This window comes from Acipenser ruthenus, chromosome 4 (assembly GCF_902713425.1).
Source record: "Acipenser ruthenus chromosome 4, fAciRut3.2 maternal haplotype, whole genome shotgun sequence".
Classification (NCBI taxonomy): domain Eukaryota; kingdom Metazoa; phylum Chordata; class Actinopteri; order Acipenseriformes; family Acipenseridae; genus Acipenser; species Acipenser ruthenus.
Window position 1 is genome coordinate 3,152,606 of NC_081192.1, and position 18,414 is coordinate 3,171,019.

General features: G+C 38.4%; 1 protein-coding gene across 2 annotated transcripts in view; it reads left to right on the forward strand.

Moving 5' to 3' along the window:
* LOC117399438 (CMP-N-acetylneuraminate-beta-galactosamide-alpha-2,3-sialyltransferase 1-like) overlaps positions 1 to 14,830 on the forward strand; it is a 45,902-nt gene extending 31,072 nt beyond the window's left edge. For both annotated transcript variants that reach the window (XM_033998590.3, XM_059021315.1), the window contains exons 4-7: positions 4,206 to 4,385; positions 5,009 to 5,054; positions 6,245 to 6,364; positions 12,188 to 14,830. In XM_033998590.3, coding sequence (XP_033854481.1) covers positions 4,206 to 4,385; positions 5,009 to 5,054; positions 6,245 to 6,364; positions 12,188 to 12,358 — 517 coding nt within the window. In that variant the 3' untranslated portion in view covers positions 12,359 to 14,830. The remainder of the gene's footprint in view (positions 1 to 4,205; positions 4,386 to 5,008; positions 5,055 to 6,244; positions 6,365 to 12,187) is intronic.
* Positions 14,831 to 18,414: the final 3,584 nt, after the last annotated feature.

Genomic DNA, 18,414 nt, shown 5'->3' on the forward strand with positions numbered 1-18,414 from the left:
ATGCATGCAACTAGAAAACAATAACTACTACACTGTCTTTAAAGGTAATGCAGACCCTGTCTGTCAGAAAAGCTAACTGATGACAGCTCAGTCACTGAATAGCCACTGCGCTGTCTTTAAAGGTAATGCAGACCCTGTCTGTCAGAAAAGCTAACTGATGACAGCTCAGTCACTGAATAGCCACTGCGCTGTCTTTAAAGGTAATGCAGACCCTGTATGTCAGAAAAGCTAACCGATGACAGCTCAGTCACATGCTTTATATCACTCGGCCAGCGGGATCTAACATTTTATACAGTGGTTAAGATGCTCACATGGGAATAATTTAGCTTAACATGGCATTATTTAGAAAACAGCAACTGATTGATTGTGTTGCACAGTTGTAGTCAGTCCCAGTCAGTGTAATCGTTGGTATTTGTGCTGTAGCATTATTGCATTTATGAACTATAATATCCAGTACAAACATCCAGCCCCACACTATTACACCAACAACTCCCTCTGAGGCTGCAAGTGTTGGTATCTGTTCTGTTAGCTGAACCTGTGAGGTATTCACCCTCACAATCTCCAAATTTAGATGTAAGTAATAACTGAATGCAAACATTGACTCTGATTATTCGCAGCAACAGATTTGCATATTTATCTTGATTTAAATAGGCAGTATATTGTAGCTGTTGCATTTATTTATTTATTTATGTATGTATGTATTTGTGTGAATCCTCTGTTTCACTAGCTTTGCATAGGAGACTCTGATGTAGTGATAGCTTTAGTTGCACAGACTCACGCCATGAAAATGTTGCATTTGTTACATTGATAGTCCAGACAACACCAGACTAACAACAAGCTCAAGATTTCTGCCGTGGTCCTGATTGTGAGAGGTGCTCTTTGTTATTCTTAGACACAGAAGCTTGACCAGCACATTGCCTGTATGTAATAAGTCATTTTTGTGGAGTGTCCCCAGTGCAGCACTTTCTTGTGGAGAGCACATAAGCATTTTTTTTTGCCTCTCATATTCATAAAATAAATACTCTAGAAGGATCCTTTATTTGTAGCATTTTAGTAATGGGTTGAAAACCGCCCAGCCTTGAAAAATCTATTAACATAGAATGTAATATCCTAATTAAAATCCACCGGTTCTTTACATTGGGTTAGGTCATATAGATATAATTGAACCTGCTATGTATATTGCTGCTGAGCTATGGGTGAAGCTGGTTATTCAGTGTTCGTGCTGACCTTTTTGAATTGGTATGCAACGATCATCACTTCCTTAATAAATCAGTAACTAGTGGATGTTTTTAAATAAGGGTTCCTGGCGACGACCGTGAAGACGCTGACTGGTTTAATCATGCAACAGGGTTTTGGGGAGTGGGGGTTTGCATACTGTATGGAAATTAGAAATTGCATTCAACACAGCATGTCGGTCAAGCTTTAAGCATAAATAAATTGAAGCCAGTCCCAGTTGGTTCACGGTGACCTTTCATTTCTTTGATTTATTAAAATCTTTACACCGGATGCATGAGAAAGCGTTGCTACAGTGTGATTTCCAAGGTTACGGTTATCCAGTCATGCACAATGCCTACAAACCCCCCTGTTCATGATTGTACCTTTACAGTTTACTGATGTTATACCTGTAATGTAGCTCTCTGAATTTCTCTTGTACACAGCATTGCATTGGATAATACTGTACACACTTCCTCTGTTACATATACACTACTAATCCAAACTCTAGGTAAAAGAATTGAGTTGACACGTGTGCTACTGCCGTCACCCTGATTAATCCATTATTAGGGCCTTATGAAATCTGTTTTATTATTTAGAATTGTCAGATTTATGACAAAATAAAAACTTTCTAAATGGTTTTAATCAAAGTGCTTTCAGAAAAAAGGGTACAAATTGGCACAATGTAATAGAAACAAACTAGGAACATTGTACATTTTAAAAAAATCAAAATGTAGGCTTTTTTTAGTAGTTTTTATTTTCAACACAAGCTGAACTATAACATTTCAAAATAGATGTAATGTTTTCATTAATAATTAATGACAAACAATGTAAATAAAAGCCTAAATATTTTGATTTATTTTAACTTAATAAAAAGGCACTTAGTAATATCTCCCTGAGAACCTCAGAATAACTTCTAGGTAGTCGTTTTAACCCCAAGCGATAACGGTAGCTAGCAAGTGAAGTGGCACGAGAGGCAACGCTTTTTTACAGTGAAAATCACGGTCGTGTATGGTGGCTGAGAGGGGCACACAGGGACGTGTGTTTCTTGAAGCCTCTTGTCGTACAAACACTGTGCTAGTTCAATGTAATTTTAATTTTAATTTTAATATATACATATATATTTTGTTTGTTCAAACTGATTTTGTGGTAATGTTTTTCTCTGAATTCTGTGATTCCGTCCGTGTTCTCCGCAACACGGATTTCATAGGGCCCTACATTATCCACATTTGTGTACTCGTACTAAGTGATATATATGTTACAGTAAAAGTCAGAATCTGGGAAATCTGGTAGCGTTATGTTTATTTTCAGATTTACCAGTAAATGTCAGAAGTAAAGCGTTATCAGGTCTATTTCTACATTTAGCAGCAAGATCTTGAATATTCTGACTCTTTTACTGTAAGATATATATATATATATATATATATATATATATATATATATATATATATATATATATATATATATGCTATCAATAGGCTTTCATGTAATGCAAAATACCCAGGATTACATGCATATTACCAGGTGCATGAGCGTGATCATGAAGTCTGGCAAAGAACATGAAAACCCATGAATCCATCTGATTGATGAATCCATCCATGCATTGGAACCTACTTTTGTTTTTTGTTATGAGTTCTATTATATTTTCTATTGCATCTGGGTCGATTTTTCTTAATCGAAAACAATTAATACGTAGCTGAAAAATCTTGTGTAGCGGGATGAGTTACAGGAAGCATGTCAGAAAGTAGTAATCTATAGAGGATCATACAGAGCCAGAAAAGGAATTCAGTTATGAGGTACGTGTAGGTCTACGGTCAGCAACAATTCAATGATAAAGGGCTTGAGGTTGGGGTTATGATTGGCTCAGTTTATTATGTAAGGGCATTGTTGGAACAGAATCCAGATTATATCAAGTATCCATTTAAGTGTTTGTAACCTTTTTCAAATTGTTCTCACGCCACTCAAATCTCTTAGCCGTTTTCAACATTAAAAAAAAGCATGACCCAGTTGCTATCTTTTTAGCTGCAACTATAAAAACGGACTCGCAGACGTCTCTTTTTCCTATTAGCAGGGGTCCTGAACATGGAGCTTAATGCTATCTTCTCTTCATGGAGCCATGTTAGACTTGGAAACCAATTCAAAGTTCTGGCTGCAAGTTGTCAGTTCTTATAGGACTTTCACACAAAGACCTATACATTACCCCTACAACTGTCTTCCATTTTTTTGGACCATGGGTTGCCTCACCCTGCATGGGATGACCCCATTATCTAATTTATGACTTCCTTCTGCTGTCTGCAGCTTTCATTTCCTCCTTAAATTCTGATCAGATGCTCTGATCTATTCATGATCCTGTAGAGCCCCTTTGTGTCGGGCTCAGTTAAAGTCCACCGGCCCGAGGCTCACTACCCTGCTCCTTTGTGCTGTGTGTTTCTGAAGTTGCTCCAGTCAATAGTTCACATGCTGCACTGCATAATATGTGTTCAAGAATGAATCCAAAAAGACTAGTTCAGAGATGTACTTATATCAAAAATAGACTAGTTCAGAGATGTACTTATATCAAAAATAGACTAGTTCAGAGATGTACTTATATCAAAAAAAGACTAGTTCAGAGATGTACTTATATCAAAAATAGACTAGTTCAGAGATGTACTTATATCAAAAATAGTTATTAATTCCAGGCAATTGTGCCTACAAGATTAAACTCATTTTGCTTCATAAAGTCGAATGCAACTTGCTGAATAATGTTACGTTAACATATTGAATTACATACCGCGTTGTAGTTTTCCATGTACTTAACGAAAAACTGACAATTAAAAAATGTGACATTTGGAAATCTAACACGTAATACTGTACTACTATTATGGCTTCCGGTAGACTTTTGCGATATCATTTTGTAGTTTCTTTGATTACATAAACCTTTGGCCATAGCTGTAGTGCCTTGTGTAGCAAAATAATAATAATAAAAATATATCCCCACTACTATTTCATTACAGAATGAACCAAGCACCAACAGCTGGATATGAAAAGGATGTGGGCAGCAAAACCACTCATCACTTCATGTACCCAGAAAGTGCCAAACACCTGCAACCTAATACCAACCTGGTACTGATTCCCTTCAAAACCCTGGACTTGCAGTGGCTCATGAGTGCGCTGACAACAGGAAACATCACACAGTAAGTAAAAGACAGGATGGAGAATTAAGAAAAGCAAGTGTGCAGTCTAAAGAGTGCACAGGGGTATTTGAACAGTGGCGTGGCTAGGATTCTTGGCCAGGGGATACCGTCCATCAAGGGGACATGAGCAAAAATTAGGAGTAAGTGATTCATCCATAACTCTGTAACTACAAAACAGAAAGTTCAATGGTGTTACAGTATGTAGTACCGTAATACTGTGAAAAAGACATTCAGTAACTGTAAAAAGTCTCTCTCAATGTGTTCAGTGTCTGTGTTTTAAGTTTATTTGAGTAATTACTGCAGGAGTAGGAGATTGTCTACTAATCAACACTAATTAAGGAAGAGGGGGTTCAGTAAAACCTAAACAAAGTAATTTTACTGTCACTGTTGTTTTAGTGTTTGACCAACCCTTTCCAGTACCTGCACTTGTTATTGCCCCTTAAGTACCCACTGAAATACACATACATTTGATATACAGCAACAGTTTCCTGAATACAAACCTTTTTTTTTATTGATTTAAATTAGATAGCTGGTTAGTTTTTACTGGCCAAATAAAAAAAGAAAATGCTGCAGAGCTTCCCACTGTAGAGCAGTTTGGACTCATTTTCCTTTTTATATTGCAGGACATATACTCGAGTTTTATCCAAAATCACTGCCAGCAAAGACAAGGTGAGACATGTTTTAGCTGTAGTGATGCCCTGTGTATTGTGTTTTTAGTTTTTAGTACAATACATTTCCTTTAAACTGCTGAAATGTGGTTGACTATATGGCGCTTTAGCATTTCTTCAGAATACTGTACAGTGCCCCAGAATTCAATTCAAAAGAAAATATGCCTGCTAGACAAACAGTATTTAGAGTATAAAGACACAAGTAATTGCATTATTGAACACAAATTAGGAAGCACATCGTTCTACTGAATAATAATGATAATGATGTGTGTAATGCTGTTAGGAGTTATCAGGTAAGGTTTTAGAGGCATATTCATGTAGGTTATTAAAAACAGACATGATTAAAGGAGTAAACCAGAGCTTTAAAATAAAATGTCCTACATCCTGTTTGTGTTGGTAAATTAATTAATTAACACTTGTCTATGAAGATGTGTTTGTTTTTCTTATTTTTCTATAATTTGGGATGTGCATATTTTTGTTTCCAAGAACCAATTTATATTACCAGTCTTCCTGGTACACCTTTACTTCCTCTGTGACATCCTCGGTCACATGGTCTACTAGAGTGTTCCATTTGGACAGGCCTTGGAAATTGATATGGGGCCATGAAGAATGAGTGTAGACTCTCTCTTACTGCAGTGTTTTTTAAGATTCTCAGCCAATGATAATGTTGCAAATGCCAACAAGAGGAAGAAAACCCTGGTTATATGTTATTATAAAAGGTACATCAAAATACATGCAAAAAAAACCCAAATCTCTTCTAATTCTACACATTAAAATAGTTCATGCACACTGTGTCAGAGATCGAATGATTCTTGGTGTTAGATCTCCCTCCCGACCTGCGAGGATGCTGTGTAAAGGGAACTGAGTACCCTGGACTAAATGGCATGACAGTTTATTCCCAGGGTTAGGTGGAAGTTGGCCATCTAGAAAAGGGGCGGAGCTATGGTACCTGAACGGCGTGGCATCCGTGGATTGGTGGAGCGGATGTGCTTGTTACCCAAGGGGTCACGAGGGAGGATATAAATAGGGGAAATTGTGAAAGTGATCTGTTCCTTTGTAAATGGTTAGAACAGACCTAGAAAGAGAACCTTGCAATATGAGAAACGTGAGTCTTGTGTTTGTTTTGTTTGTCTAGTGAAAACTGTTTGTTTGTTGTTTAGACTACTAACACGAGATCTCTTTTTCATATAGATCTTAATCATCAACCCAACCTTTTTCAAGTACGTATCCAACAACTGGCTTGAAAACCGAGGGAGGTACCCATCCACTGGATTGCTGACGTTAGTGTTTGCTATTCACATATGTGATGAGGTAAGGCCACATTCCAGGAGCACAGTATTTGTAATAATAATAATAACTAGAACTGCAAGGCAGTTTTATGGCTTCCAAGCTCAGTACCAGTTGGAAATTTTGGCAAGCTGTAGCATTGCAGCACAAGTGTCAGCAACTGATCCGTTTTTTGGAGCAGTTGCAATTCAAAACAATGCTTTATAACTTTAAACACCAAAATAACAATGACCCTATCTACACACTGTAAGGCGGTATAAGCTAATTTTACATTTAACCTTAAGGAGAGGTCAAAGGTCATGAGTGTGGGGCAGCAGTATGGAGTAGTGGTTACGGCTAAGCTAGTTTTACATTTGACCAAAGATTTTGAAAGGTTTTTAAAGAAATATGTCAGGTGGCCATATTGGTTAACGCACAAACACCATTTTTGAAAAAGTCAATTGTATTGACACAGGGATGATGCTTGTCAACTTTGGAGTTAATCATCTAAACCGAATTCAAGTGAAGCAGTTTTAAATTTAAGAACGAAACGTAGGTCTGGCTGCCATCTTGTTTTATGAAAGAACACCATTTTGTCATATCTGAATTCCATTGTCCCCAGGATGACGTCTACAAAGTACAGTTAGTTGGTTAAACGGTTTGCAAACAGAAGCAGCCATTTTGATAGTAAAATTTATCGCAGCAACTTCTGCTTTGCAAGCTTGAAGCAGGTTTGGTTGCTGATGACATATGCAAAGTTTACGAGCAATTGGTTCACCGGTTCCCAAGAAGAAGATTTTGAAAGGTCTTTCCAAAAAATGCGTCAGGCCACCATCTTGGTTGACACAGGAGCGCAATTTATTTTTGCATCTGAACTGTAATCAACACAGGATGCCAAGTTTCATGTTGATTGGTTACACCGTGTGCGAACTGGAGCAGTTTAAAGTTTTGGGAGGAAAAACAACAACAATAATAATAATAATAATAATAATAATCATCTTTACAATAACAATAGGCTTCCCAAGCCAGCTTGGAAGCCTAATAATAAAATTCCTTATAGTGGTTGTAACTAACAGTGTAGTTCATTATATTGCAGCATACTTCTCTAGCAGGTAGCGTAGCTCATTGTGTAGATCATTGAATAAAGCCTTAGCTTGATCTTCTGGAGATCATAGCACTGAATCCTGTGGCTGGAAAGTATTTTAACATGAAGATACTTCTAGTGTAATAATTATAATCGTTATAGTGGAGAGGGGTAACCGTATATAAAATAAATATCAATAGTAGTTCAGCAAATAAACTTATCATTCTAACATCATTCTAATATCTTACAAAGTCATTATAAACACCCTTTTTTAATGCAGTACCCGTTTGTTCCTTTGATGCAAGCCCCTCCCTGCCGTACAATGACACCCACTGGCATGGTGCTTTCAGCAATAATACAAAGTTCCCATGGTCATGGAAAATCCTGGAAAAGTCATTGAAAAAAATGTCATGGAAAGTCATGGAAAAAAATGTCATGGAAAGTCATGGAAAATGGCCAAAAAAAGGAAAGTCATAGAAAAGTCATGGAAAATAGCCAAAAATTGATAATACAAAAATTGTATTTTCACTACAGGCAGCTATTTCAAATTGGCAGTCTTCCAGTTTGTTGATTTCTCTAATTTGGATTTAAGTTCATGTTTTCAGACCTATTTCATTCTTCTGATATTCATACTGTCAGTCAGGCACTGTCTGAAGACCTTACATTCTGTACTACCAGACTAAAAATGCCCCTGCTTTAAACGAAGACTGAAAGGGTGTGGCGCCCCTTGCCGCCAGAGCTGTCCTAATGACCTCTTGTTCACTAGGTGTCTATAGCTGTTAGCTGTACCTGTTCTCTGGTAATGGTATGCATAGATCTTGGCATGGTGGGTTAGGGATTTGGTCTTGCAGTGCATCAACTAGCTCTTAACCTGAACATTTATTTTACAGGTAGCAGTAAACTAGACTGTTCTTCATGAAAAACCACAGAAAATGAAGCAGCTCTTTGATAAATTTACCTGTCATGAGATGGCTTCTGAAACATGCGTCTCTGTAAAGTGAGGTGTCACCATATCAAATCACCGTATTTATCCCAATGGATGTGCAAACACAGAGCACAGAGGTGCATCTTCTGTTGTAGGTGAAATTTGATCTGGTTTCAAAATCAGGGACAGTGGAAAACAGAAAGTATGATTAGGAGTGTTATCGTAATGTTGATGAGAATTTTTGACTACTAAAAAAGGTCAGTGTGTCTCTAGGGGACATGCAGTTGTGGATAACTGAATGTAAGAGCATGCCAATGCCTTTATTGGGATAATACCGTATATAGGTATATGTTTCCATACAGGTAAGTCATTGTTTTTTACTTTTGCAGACTAGCTGAAACTTTGTGATAAGCAGACATGTCCTCCAAGAAATGCCAGTTTTGAATGTTTTGGAAGGATGACCCAGGGAATGCCTCATGGCTGGATGAAGTGAAGGATAATGTTCACAAGGCATATTGCAATTTGTGCAAGAAAACATTTGATGTGAGAAATATGGGAATAGCTGCTGTCAAAAGCCACCTGAAGGGTAAAGCACACCAATCACCGTCCCAATCAACATCTTCATCCACACCAAGAGATCACCAGCTTCTTTGCTACACCAAGGTCAGACAAATCAACTGATGGTTATGGGTCATCTGGTACATCAGACAGCTGATGCCGAAGTGGCTGTCCGTACTCTTCAGATGTGGCCGAATGTGAATTAATATGTTTCAAACTTTGGCAAAGATCCAAAGAGGGCACCCAGTACAGTCTTTTCACTGCAGTCAAAACAGCCTGTGATGACCCACTGACAGACGCAAAGTTGGAGTTCCTCATTTCTGTAGCCAAGCAGCTGCAGTCCTTTCTCATCAAGTTCCATACAGATGCTTCTATGGTTCCATTCTTGGGGCAATGCTTGAACGATCTCCTGACAAGCCTGATGGGCCGTTTCATAAAGAAGGAGGTTCTTGAGAAAGCAGACACCTACCAAAAGCTGTCAAGATTGGATCCTCAAGACAAGAAGAACCAGATTAATATTAAGCATGTGGACTTGGGGTTTGCAGCTCAGAAGTCACTAAAGATAGTGATTGACCAGAAGGCTGTCAGTGACCTTGGGGTTCTGCAGTTCAGATCAGAGTGTACTACTCTTTTGGCTGCCTTGACTGCCAAGCTTATAGAGGTGTCCACTAAAGTACCCTCTGTTGCAATATTTGGCTTCACTGAACCCCCAGAAGATGGTAGCGTCATCTACTAATTCTGCAGCACATTTTCAGAGTCCTACAGATCCTCCTGAATGGCAGGTGGCAATCAGGTGAACAGTGTGATGAGCTGCTCACCTTACACAAAGCTTTCTCACTCGAGATGAAACAGCATCATGCAGCCGATTTCATGGAATTAACAGTTGACAGCAGTGGAAGGCTGGATACCTTCCTTGGTAGGTACATGCAGGATTCAAAGTACAACAAGTTGTGGGAGGTCTTCAAGATGCTGCTTACCATCTCACATGGGCAGGCATCAGTAGAGAGGGGCTGCTGTGTAAATAAGGATCTCCTTGTCAAGAAAGGATAGTTGTTGCCCTATGAACGGTCTATGACACTGTCTCTTCAACAGTTTCTGAGTTCACTGAGCTGCCCTTCACACCCAAGCTGAAACACAAAGCAGCAAGAAAGAGGTACCACCAGTACCTAGAAGACAAGAAAAAGGCACAACTTGATGACCAGAAGGCCAAGAAACCTAAGACACTCCAAGAAGACATCAAAGAGGTGGAGAAGAATAGGAAGAAGGTTGAGAGCAGTATAGAGGTCATGTGCAAAGAAGCTGATGAGCTGGCAAAGAAAGCTGAGGAAAAGCATGATTTTACCCTCCTGACAAAATCTAATGCTTTCAGAGAAACAATGTCTCAAAAATCAGGTGAAGTGCTGCAGCTCGAAAATAAACTCACAGAGCTAATAGAAAAGATAAAACCACGGATGAAGCAATGCTTGAGCTCACCATGCATATCTGCATGCATCATTCAAAGATGCTAAATATTAGCTGTAGACAGCAGCAAATGGTATTGAGTAATAATGGTACTTACAGTGGAAAATGACAATATAAAGCCACCCCTTTTTTTTTTTAACAGTGCCATATAGCTTTTCAGCTGCAAATAATGAAACAAGGCCACATAAAGTTTTATTCTTTGGTGTAGTTTTCAAAATTCTTCTGTATAAATGAGACCCGAAATTGGCATTCATTTTGTTGACTCAGGTGTGTTTTGACTAGACTGTATTCTTCATGAGGCCAGTTGGAAAATATAATTTTGCATTGACATGTTTGTGTACTCTTTATTAGTTGATGGTAGCTTGTTTCGGTAAATCCCCCTTTACGTGCTTCCCAGTCTGCTGTCTTAAACTGGCTGTAAGGGGAGGAGGAGGCCATCGTGACAAAAAAAGCTGATTATGTGGTTTTCTTTCCTATCATCTTTGTCACGATCCTCATTATTTTCTGTGTACAGTTCCAACTTTCCGGCCTTTTCATTGTAAACATTAAAGAATTTAGTCACGGAAAAAAAAAATCTGATTTGTGTGGGAACCCTGATAATAGCTCTACTATCATAGCGTGCTACTTCTATTTCTGTTGTAAACACAGCCACTCTTATAATCAACCATACATCAAACTAAACCAAACCTGAACACTTAGCAAAGAACATTTTTATTGGAATTGTAAACACACACACACCCCATGGAGCTTGTTGCCATGCATATTCATAAACCTGTACCCGTCCCCTGAACCTGTGCCGGATCAAGCAGGCAGGACAAGTGAACCAATCAAAATGCTGAACTCTGGGAGAGGAGTTGGGAACCAATGAAATGTTTCTGGTCGAACAGGTTCGATTGAAGCTGCCGATGTTCTGAATTCAGAAGACATTGTTGTGATAAGCAATAAAAGAAGAAGCGAAAGAGAATTTGCAGGCTTCTTGCTTTCGAGTCCAGATAAGTGTTGTTTATTGAAGATAAAAGTTCTGAGTTTCAAAGTTACAACCAGACATCTTAAAGGTTACATGGTGAGGTATCCTCTCTCCAAGCACAGATCAGAGCAATACAAAGAACATTTCAGTATTCTCAGTTTAAATGCAGTCTTTCAGTGACATCATGATTTTTATTTAAACCAATCAGACAAAGACACAAATCTCTTATCACTTGGTTAATTGTCCATTGTCCTAACCCTAGCTTCCAAGCATCTGGTTCAATCCAGTTTCTCTTTGAAGTAGCTAGTTTTTAGAACCCTCCAAAGAAACCCTGTTTTATATCTAGTCTGTAAATATGTTTAACAATGTGTTGTACCTCTAACACAAAAACAATGATCCACCCTAAATGGCAAATGCCTTTCATGTTAGAACTAGACATCAAAGGAGAGGCCAACACCCATTTCAGATTGTCTTGGAGCCTTGTCCTAGCAAGGACAAAAGTGACCAGAAAGATCTTTATCAACTTACTGTCTACCTAGGAATTTAACCAGAATCTGACTTAATCTTTAACCCATTCTGTGAGTTGTATTCTAAGACCAAAAATCCATTTATATCTAAATAAAATGTTCCAACAGACATTTTGACAGGAAAACCTGATGCATAACCAATGTAAAAAGGAAAATAACTGGTCCAGACTGATTTATGATCAGGGATATGCTTATAAAAATATATGTACAAAAAGGCAGAAAGCTATGGAAAGCAATGTGTTCTGTTTTAAACTCAACAGCCTGTTCAGTACCACTTTAACATGTATGCCCTATCATCTACCTCAGATTGTACTAAAAGTCTCATTTTGGTTGTCATTTTCTGCAGGTGAATGTTTATGGATTTGGAGCAAACAGTGAGGGCAACTGGCATCACTACTGGGAGAACATTGAAGGAGGGGCCTTCAGACAAACAGGGGTCCACGATGCGGACTATGAATACAACATCACCAGAACACTCGCCGATATCGGCAAAATCTACTTTTTCAAGGGGAGTTAATGCATTCGCTCCTTGTATAATTTAGGTATTATTAGACATTGTTTTTATCATATCCGATAAGTTTATATTTAGAGACTTTTATAAATTTCATTAAGTGGAACTGTGCAACACTTCAAAAGGAATAGATAGAATTGTGTCTGAAGTGCAAATGTGGGGCAGGTGTCATCGCTGTGGTTTTATAGATTTGGGTGTTCAATACCAAAATAAAAATAAAAAAAACCCAGCTGCAAATGCAAAGTGGGTAAAGAGGGCACCCCTGCAGGGTGCTTGTTTGCCTTGGACAGTTTCTTGAAAAAGTGTTCTTGGAAAATATAAATTCCTGCAATAAATGGAGTAAGTAAGGATCTGTTGGTTTTATTGCATGCATTTAAAAGCTATTTAAAATGCCTTAAATGGGTATTAGAGCTAATGCAATAATTCCATTAACCTTGCCTGCTGGACACATGCATGTTTGCTATGATGGTCTCCAATGTGAGCATGTTACAGCTTCATTAATTAAATGACATAGGAAGTGCAACAGACTATCTGAAAGTAAGGCATACAAAGGAAGCATTTCTTTAACCAAGCTTGGTACCAGATACAGCAGTCCCTTTCTAAACCACACAAGACAGGTTGTCTGAAATTAGGAAGTGTCTGGTTTAAAAAATGATACGCACGTGCATACAGTTACAGTGCTCAATTTATTTTAAATGTATAACTTGCTGTGCTGAAATAACATTAATGTGTTCTCTGTACACATTACATTATGTACAAGTGTAAATCCATACAGTATACTCTATACATTAGACAGTACCGTAGTAAATCAAATCAATACCTAGCACACTTTCTTTTTACTTTAGCCTATAGGCTACCAGTAACACACCATGCTTCTGCAGTGTACACATTCCTGTGCAATGCGAAAATAATGAAAGGGTTTTTATTTTAAATTGAAACTAAATCATTTTAGTGCATTTTCTTTTTTTACTGTAGCCCACTTCATACACAATTAACACAACATAGATCACTATACAGTAGCTTACTGTCACAAAGATGGCCGGAGTGGGTGGCGTCAGACCAGAGCCAGGAAATAAATAAACAAAACGAGAGGTAGAGTTTGGTGAAGCTGAGCGAATTCTTTCGCTCAGCATTTAATAAACAAAACAGAAAATAAAAGGTTTGAAACAAAAACACAGGACACGGCACTATACGCCAAAATAAAAAGACAAACAAAACGTACTACACTTAAACAGACAGACGAACAAACACGGTGAGTGAAAACACTATTCTTAAGTTACGTTATTTTACTTTATTTTTCCTCCTCTCTCCCGTTCTCCACTCACCGAACACCCAACCACGAGTGAAAGAAAATGTGTCTATATATACACTGTTGTGCTGGGATTCAATTACTAATTAATTATTCACTTGAATCCCAGCACGTGAATTAATTCTGTGCAACCCTGTGCTTACATATTACATTTAACCAGCACGTGAAGTGATTTGTGCCCTCCTCGTGCCTAAATACAAATCTACACTTTTTAAATCACACGTGAAACACAGACCCGTTTATATCCCCGTGTACCAGTGACTATACACCAACATTAACACACGCACGCAACATACAACACATAATATGCACACAGGGGCGGGGCACATTGCCACACTTACATACACTGCACACACTTTACATGGACAAGTTCACCGTGTACGCGTGGCTGCAAGTAGAACACATAGCTCACCTGCTACTTTTCTTTTTTGTTGGTAAGAGTCAGGCTTTGCAAAAGCAATTAAAGACACTCAAATTAAAAAAAATGTATTATTGTATTCCACATCGTGCGTTTTCAACCACTGGGCACCATGATTATTTTTGAAAGCTTCTTGGTTGCAGCTAGTTTAAACTCTGTACAGTATGTTTATATGCCCTATTTTAATGATGTTCTTCATTTTAGACATTTGCAAGCTGCTTGGATCTGTTTTCCCGTTTATTTTCGTCCTGTCTTTGATGTCAGTATAACAGCCAGGGTTTTTCTTTCAGTGTGTCTAATAAGGTGGTAAATGCACGAAATTTTGCTTTTCGGACAATTACAGGTTAATCTTATGATTTACCAAAGCATATTGGTAAATGCAGGTATATCATCGAATAATTGATTTATTCCTGCATATAAATTGTCAATTAACAAAATAATCATTAATGTCGAACAATGTATTCATTTCTGCATACCCATTTTCCATTCACAAAATAATCATTAATCAGCTAACGGTAACGGACAATTGAGCAATTTTAAGTAGTTGAACACGGTTCTGAACAATATTGTGATCCACTTATGTAGAACAACCAACATTCTGGTAAATTTGCAAATAAAACTATTCACAATGGTGTTGAAAGATATTGTACTCCAAATACATAGTAGTTTGCTGAAAAATAACATTCTGTTAAATGCAAATTAAATCATTTAGGACCTTTGTTTTTTCAATAGAAAATCACACTTTGGTTATGACACAAAGCGCCACAAAGACAGGCAGTGAATAGATATATTAATTGCAGCATGGTAGACTCTTGTGGCACTTGGAGTTACACAGGACTCTTGAATACAATAGCACTAAATTTAACCCAAAACAAAAGAGGTAAACGTTTTGTAGTGGGCTACCAGAATGGATTATTCCTTATTATTAGGCTGATATCTACTTCTTTAATCAACATTATTACAGTACTTTGCCTCCCCTTGTAAAAAAAGTCAGTAATCCTTGGTTGTTTGGAAGCCATTCGAACTGGTTTAACTCGCTATGGTGGTATGTACTGAGCCGTACGGGGTCTCTGAGGTCTGCAATGACAGTAAACATTTATGAAGAGCACAGCAGAGGCTATAGATATCAGCGGGACTTGGGAATTAATGTGTGCACACGAGGGATGAAATACATTTTATTTTGCGGCAAAACAACTAAACAACGAGTAAAAGAGCCTAAATAAATAATTATTAGTATGATTTTATCCAAGGCCTGTGCCTCATAGCTGACTACGGGTTTGGTATTGAAGCCACGCGGTTATATGGGTTTGTGTTATCACTGACATGAACCCATGTTATGTTGTTTTCTTTCCAATTTAGTTCCTGAGAAGAATAGTCGCCGCAGTTGTTGATATCCTCTCAGTTAAGAAAAGGCTTAATACAAAGCTTGTTTTATTACTGTTGTCTTTATTACGCTGGCCAGAGACCCACACTTACAACTGCATTGTTATATTTTCTACATTTTCTTTAAATTCTCAAATTAATAATCAAACCTGGGTATTAAAAAGAGACCCAGTTCAGCTCAGGTAATTTCAAGCCCGACAGGTACCCAGGTTTTCAGGTAAACAACCTCTAATATATATATAGTATGTATTATCCTTCAAAATCTGTACATAACGAATACAAGTGCATGACAATTAGGGTTTATGGAATTAGTTCATTAGCTACAACCTATTTAATGTTGTATAAGAGTATTAAGCCCCTTTCACAATGGCAATCTTACCCGGGTCCCAGCTACCCGGGTCACAATCCCGTGTTGTGTGAAACCATGTACCTGGGTCGTACCCGGGTTGACTTGGGTCGCAGCAACCGCCTCAGGAGTGAGACAAAACGCTTGACCATTTGTAAGCCGACAAAATAACAAACAGCCACATCTGCGTGAAGGTTTCACTTCCGTAAGGAACATTTCTGCTTATTCTGTTTAGCCGTATTTGTAGCAGGGATGAAGAAACATTTGCTCTAATCAACATTTGGGCCGACAGTTCAATCCAGAGAAGCCAACCCTCATGAAACGGGGTCTCGAAACGGGTAGGTTCCAACCCGGGTAGAGCATGCCAGTGTAAAAGGGGCTTTAGTTACTCGTGGATTAAAACCATACCATTAGAAAAGAAGGTGTGTCTGGATCAAAGGCATTGTCTTCAAGATGGAGTCTCTCCTGAATGTAAGGGCTCTAATCTCATATTATTATTATTATTATTATTATTATTATTATTATTATTATTATTATTATTATTAGATTAGATTGCCAGGTTAAACTAAGCACAATTGGGACTGCAATATGTAATGAGAGTATGTGCTTAAATACAAGATGGGGCCAGTACTGTAAGTCTGTACTCAATCCATTTGGTCACTTGATGTAGATATCACGTCTTTATACTGTGTGGGTGAGGATGGCTTTACTTCTTTTAACTTGGCTTATTGTGTACATTTGAAATGTGTGGATCAAATCTCAAAATGTCTTTGTAAAATCATTTACTGTACAGTTAATTTAACCCCTTCAACATTTGATGATAAAAGCCCATATTAAGAGGAATTCTGCAGTGTTTTTTTCTGTATTCTGTATGTCCTGTCTGTGCCCGGTAGTAGAGAAGGCAGTGTGTTTCAGTGCAGTAGTGTCCCCATTCATTCCATCTGCACTGTTCCTGTGGTGCTGCTGAGATTTCTGAAATGGACACCTATCAGCTAGAAACTGCTCGGATACCCTAGAAAACAATCTTCATGGTTATGTTGACATAGGAACAAAGTCCAGGCATTGCTGACAAGATACAGTAAACGCCCAGAGGAGAAGCGACTTTTCTACCATGAAGAAAACAGGACGTATCTCACTGCTGGCATCTTCCAGGTGACTGGAATCACATCTGAACTGCATGACCTGCAGGGAAAGTGCAAGCTGAACACTAGTGAGTGCAAATCTAGGAAGAAAATGCAGAAATGCTGTCTGTGTGGAAGTTACTGTGCAGTACCTGAGCCGCATTGGCTCAGTGTCGCCATAAGTGCCTTCTGAACAAAAAAAACCTGTAAATGTTTCAAAACAGTTTATAAGCAGGTCTTTGATTATGGCACTAGCTTAACGGCAGTGCTCCGCAGTTCTTAATGCAGATGCACATACATTTTATTATATCCCTCCAATGTGTGCGGTTCTTCTTTAAATAAAATACACAAATTCGATATTGAATATAACCTTTGTATTTAATAACAGGTATTCAAGAACAAAAACACATTTGATGAACTCTGTCGCAGCTTTCAACTCCCTAAATTACATGCACTAAACACGTCACGCAGCTGCTGAATGTAAACACTCACCCGTATGCAACAGAACATTCACATCACACTTTTCATGGAGTAAAGTTATGCAGTAAACCTGTAATATATAGTAACGGCAAACAGTTGTAAACTTTTGTGTGCTGTTGCTTTGTCTGTGAAACGTGTTCTAGAGATCATACTGATATTTTTATTTTATTTTTTTTTTCAATTTTTTACCCCGGTTTTCTCCCCAATTTAGTATGCCCAATTATTACACCGTGTAACAATTTTTCTTTTTTTTATTGGTTCCTGGGTAGTAAGTGTTATTTCCTAATTGCTTATGCCTCAGAAGTATAGAAAATAGCTATTATTCCCCACAAACTTTGCTTTTGTGACCAGGACAGTGATATTTTGAAATTTACCTATTTTCCAGAACATTCCAGCTAGATTCAGTGCTGAGTAAACTTGGAGTAACTTCTAGAACTTTCTAGAACATTCCAGTAATATCAATAGTAGTATAAATACAGGGGCCTTAAGCCCACCAGTTTAGTTCCAGCTGCCTAAGTGGATACATATCTGCATTTTTCTGAGATGGCATCAAGGTCATAGGAGACTTCAAAATGGTGGCATTCCTGATGGGTCTCCATGGCGGTTTTACCAAGTTTCCCTGCTATCTTTGCCTTTGGGACAGCAGGGTCACCAAGGCGCACTACCACAGGCGGGACTGGCCACAGCGGACCGAGTTCTCTGTGGGGAGGAACAACGTCAAGTGGGAGCCACTGGTGGACCCCCGGAAGGTGCTGCTGCCACCACTGCACATCAAATTGGGCCTTATGAAACAATTTGTCAGAGCTCTAGATAAGGAGTCGGCAGCCTTCAAGTACCTTCAAGACTTCTTCCCTAAGCTGTCTGAGGCAAAGGTCAAAGCCGGTGTCTTCGTCGGACCACAGATAAAGAAGATCCTGGAGTGCAATGAATTCCCCAAGAAGCTCACTAGTAAGGAGAAAGCGGCTTGGAACAGCTTTGTCGCAGTGGTTCGGGGCTTCCTGGGCA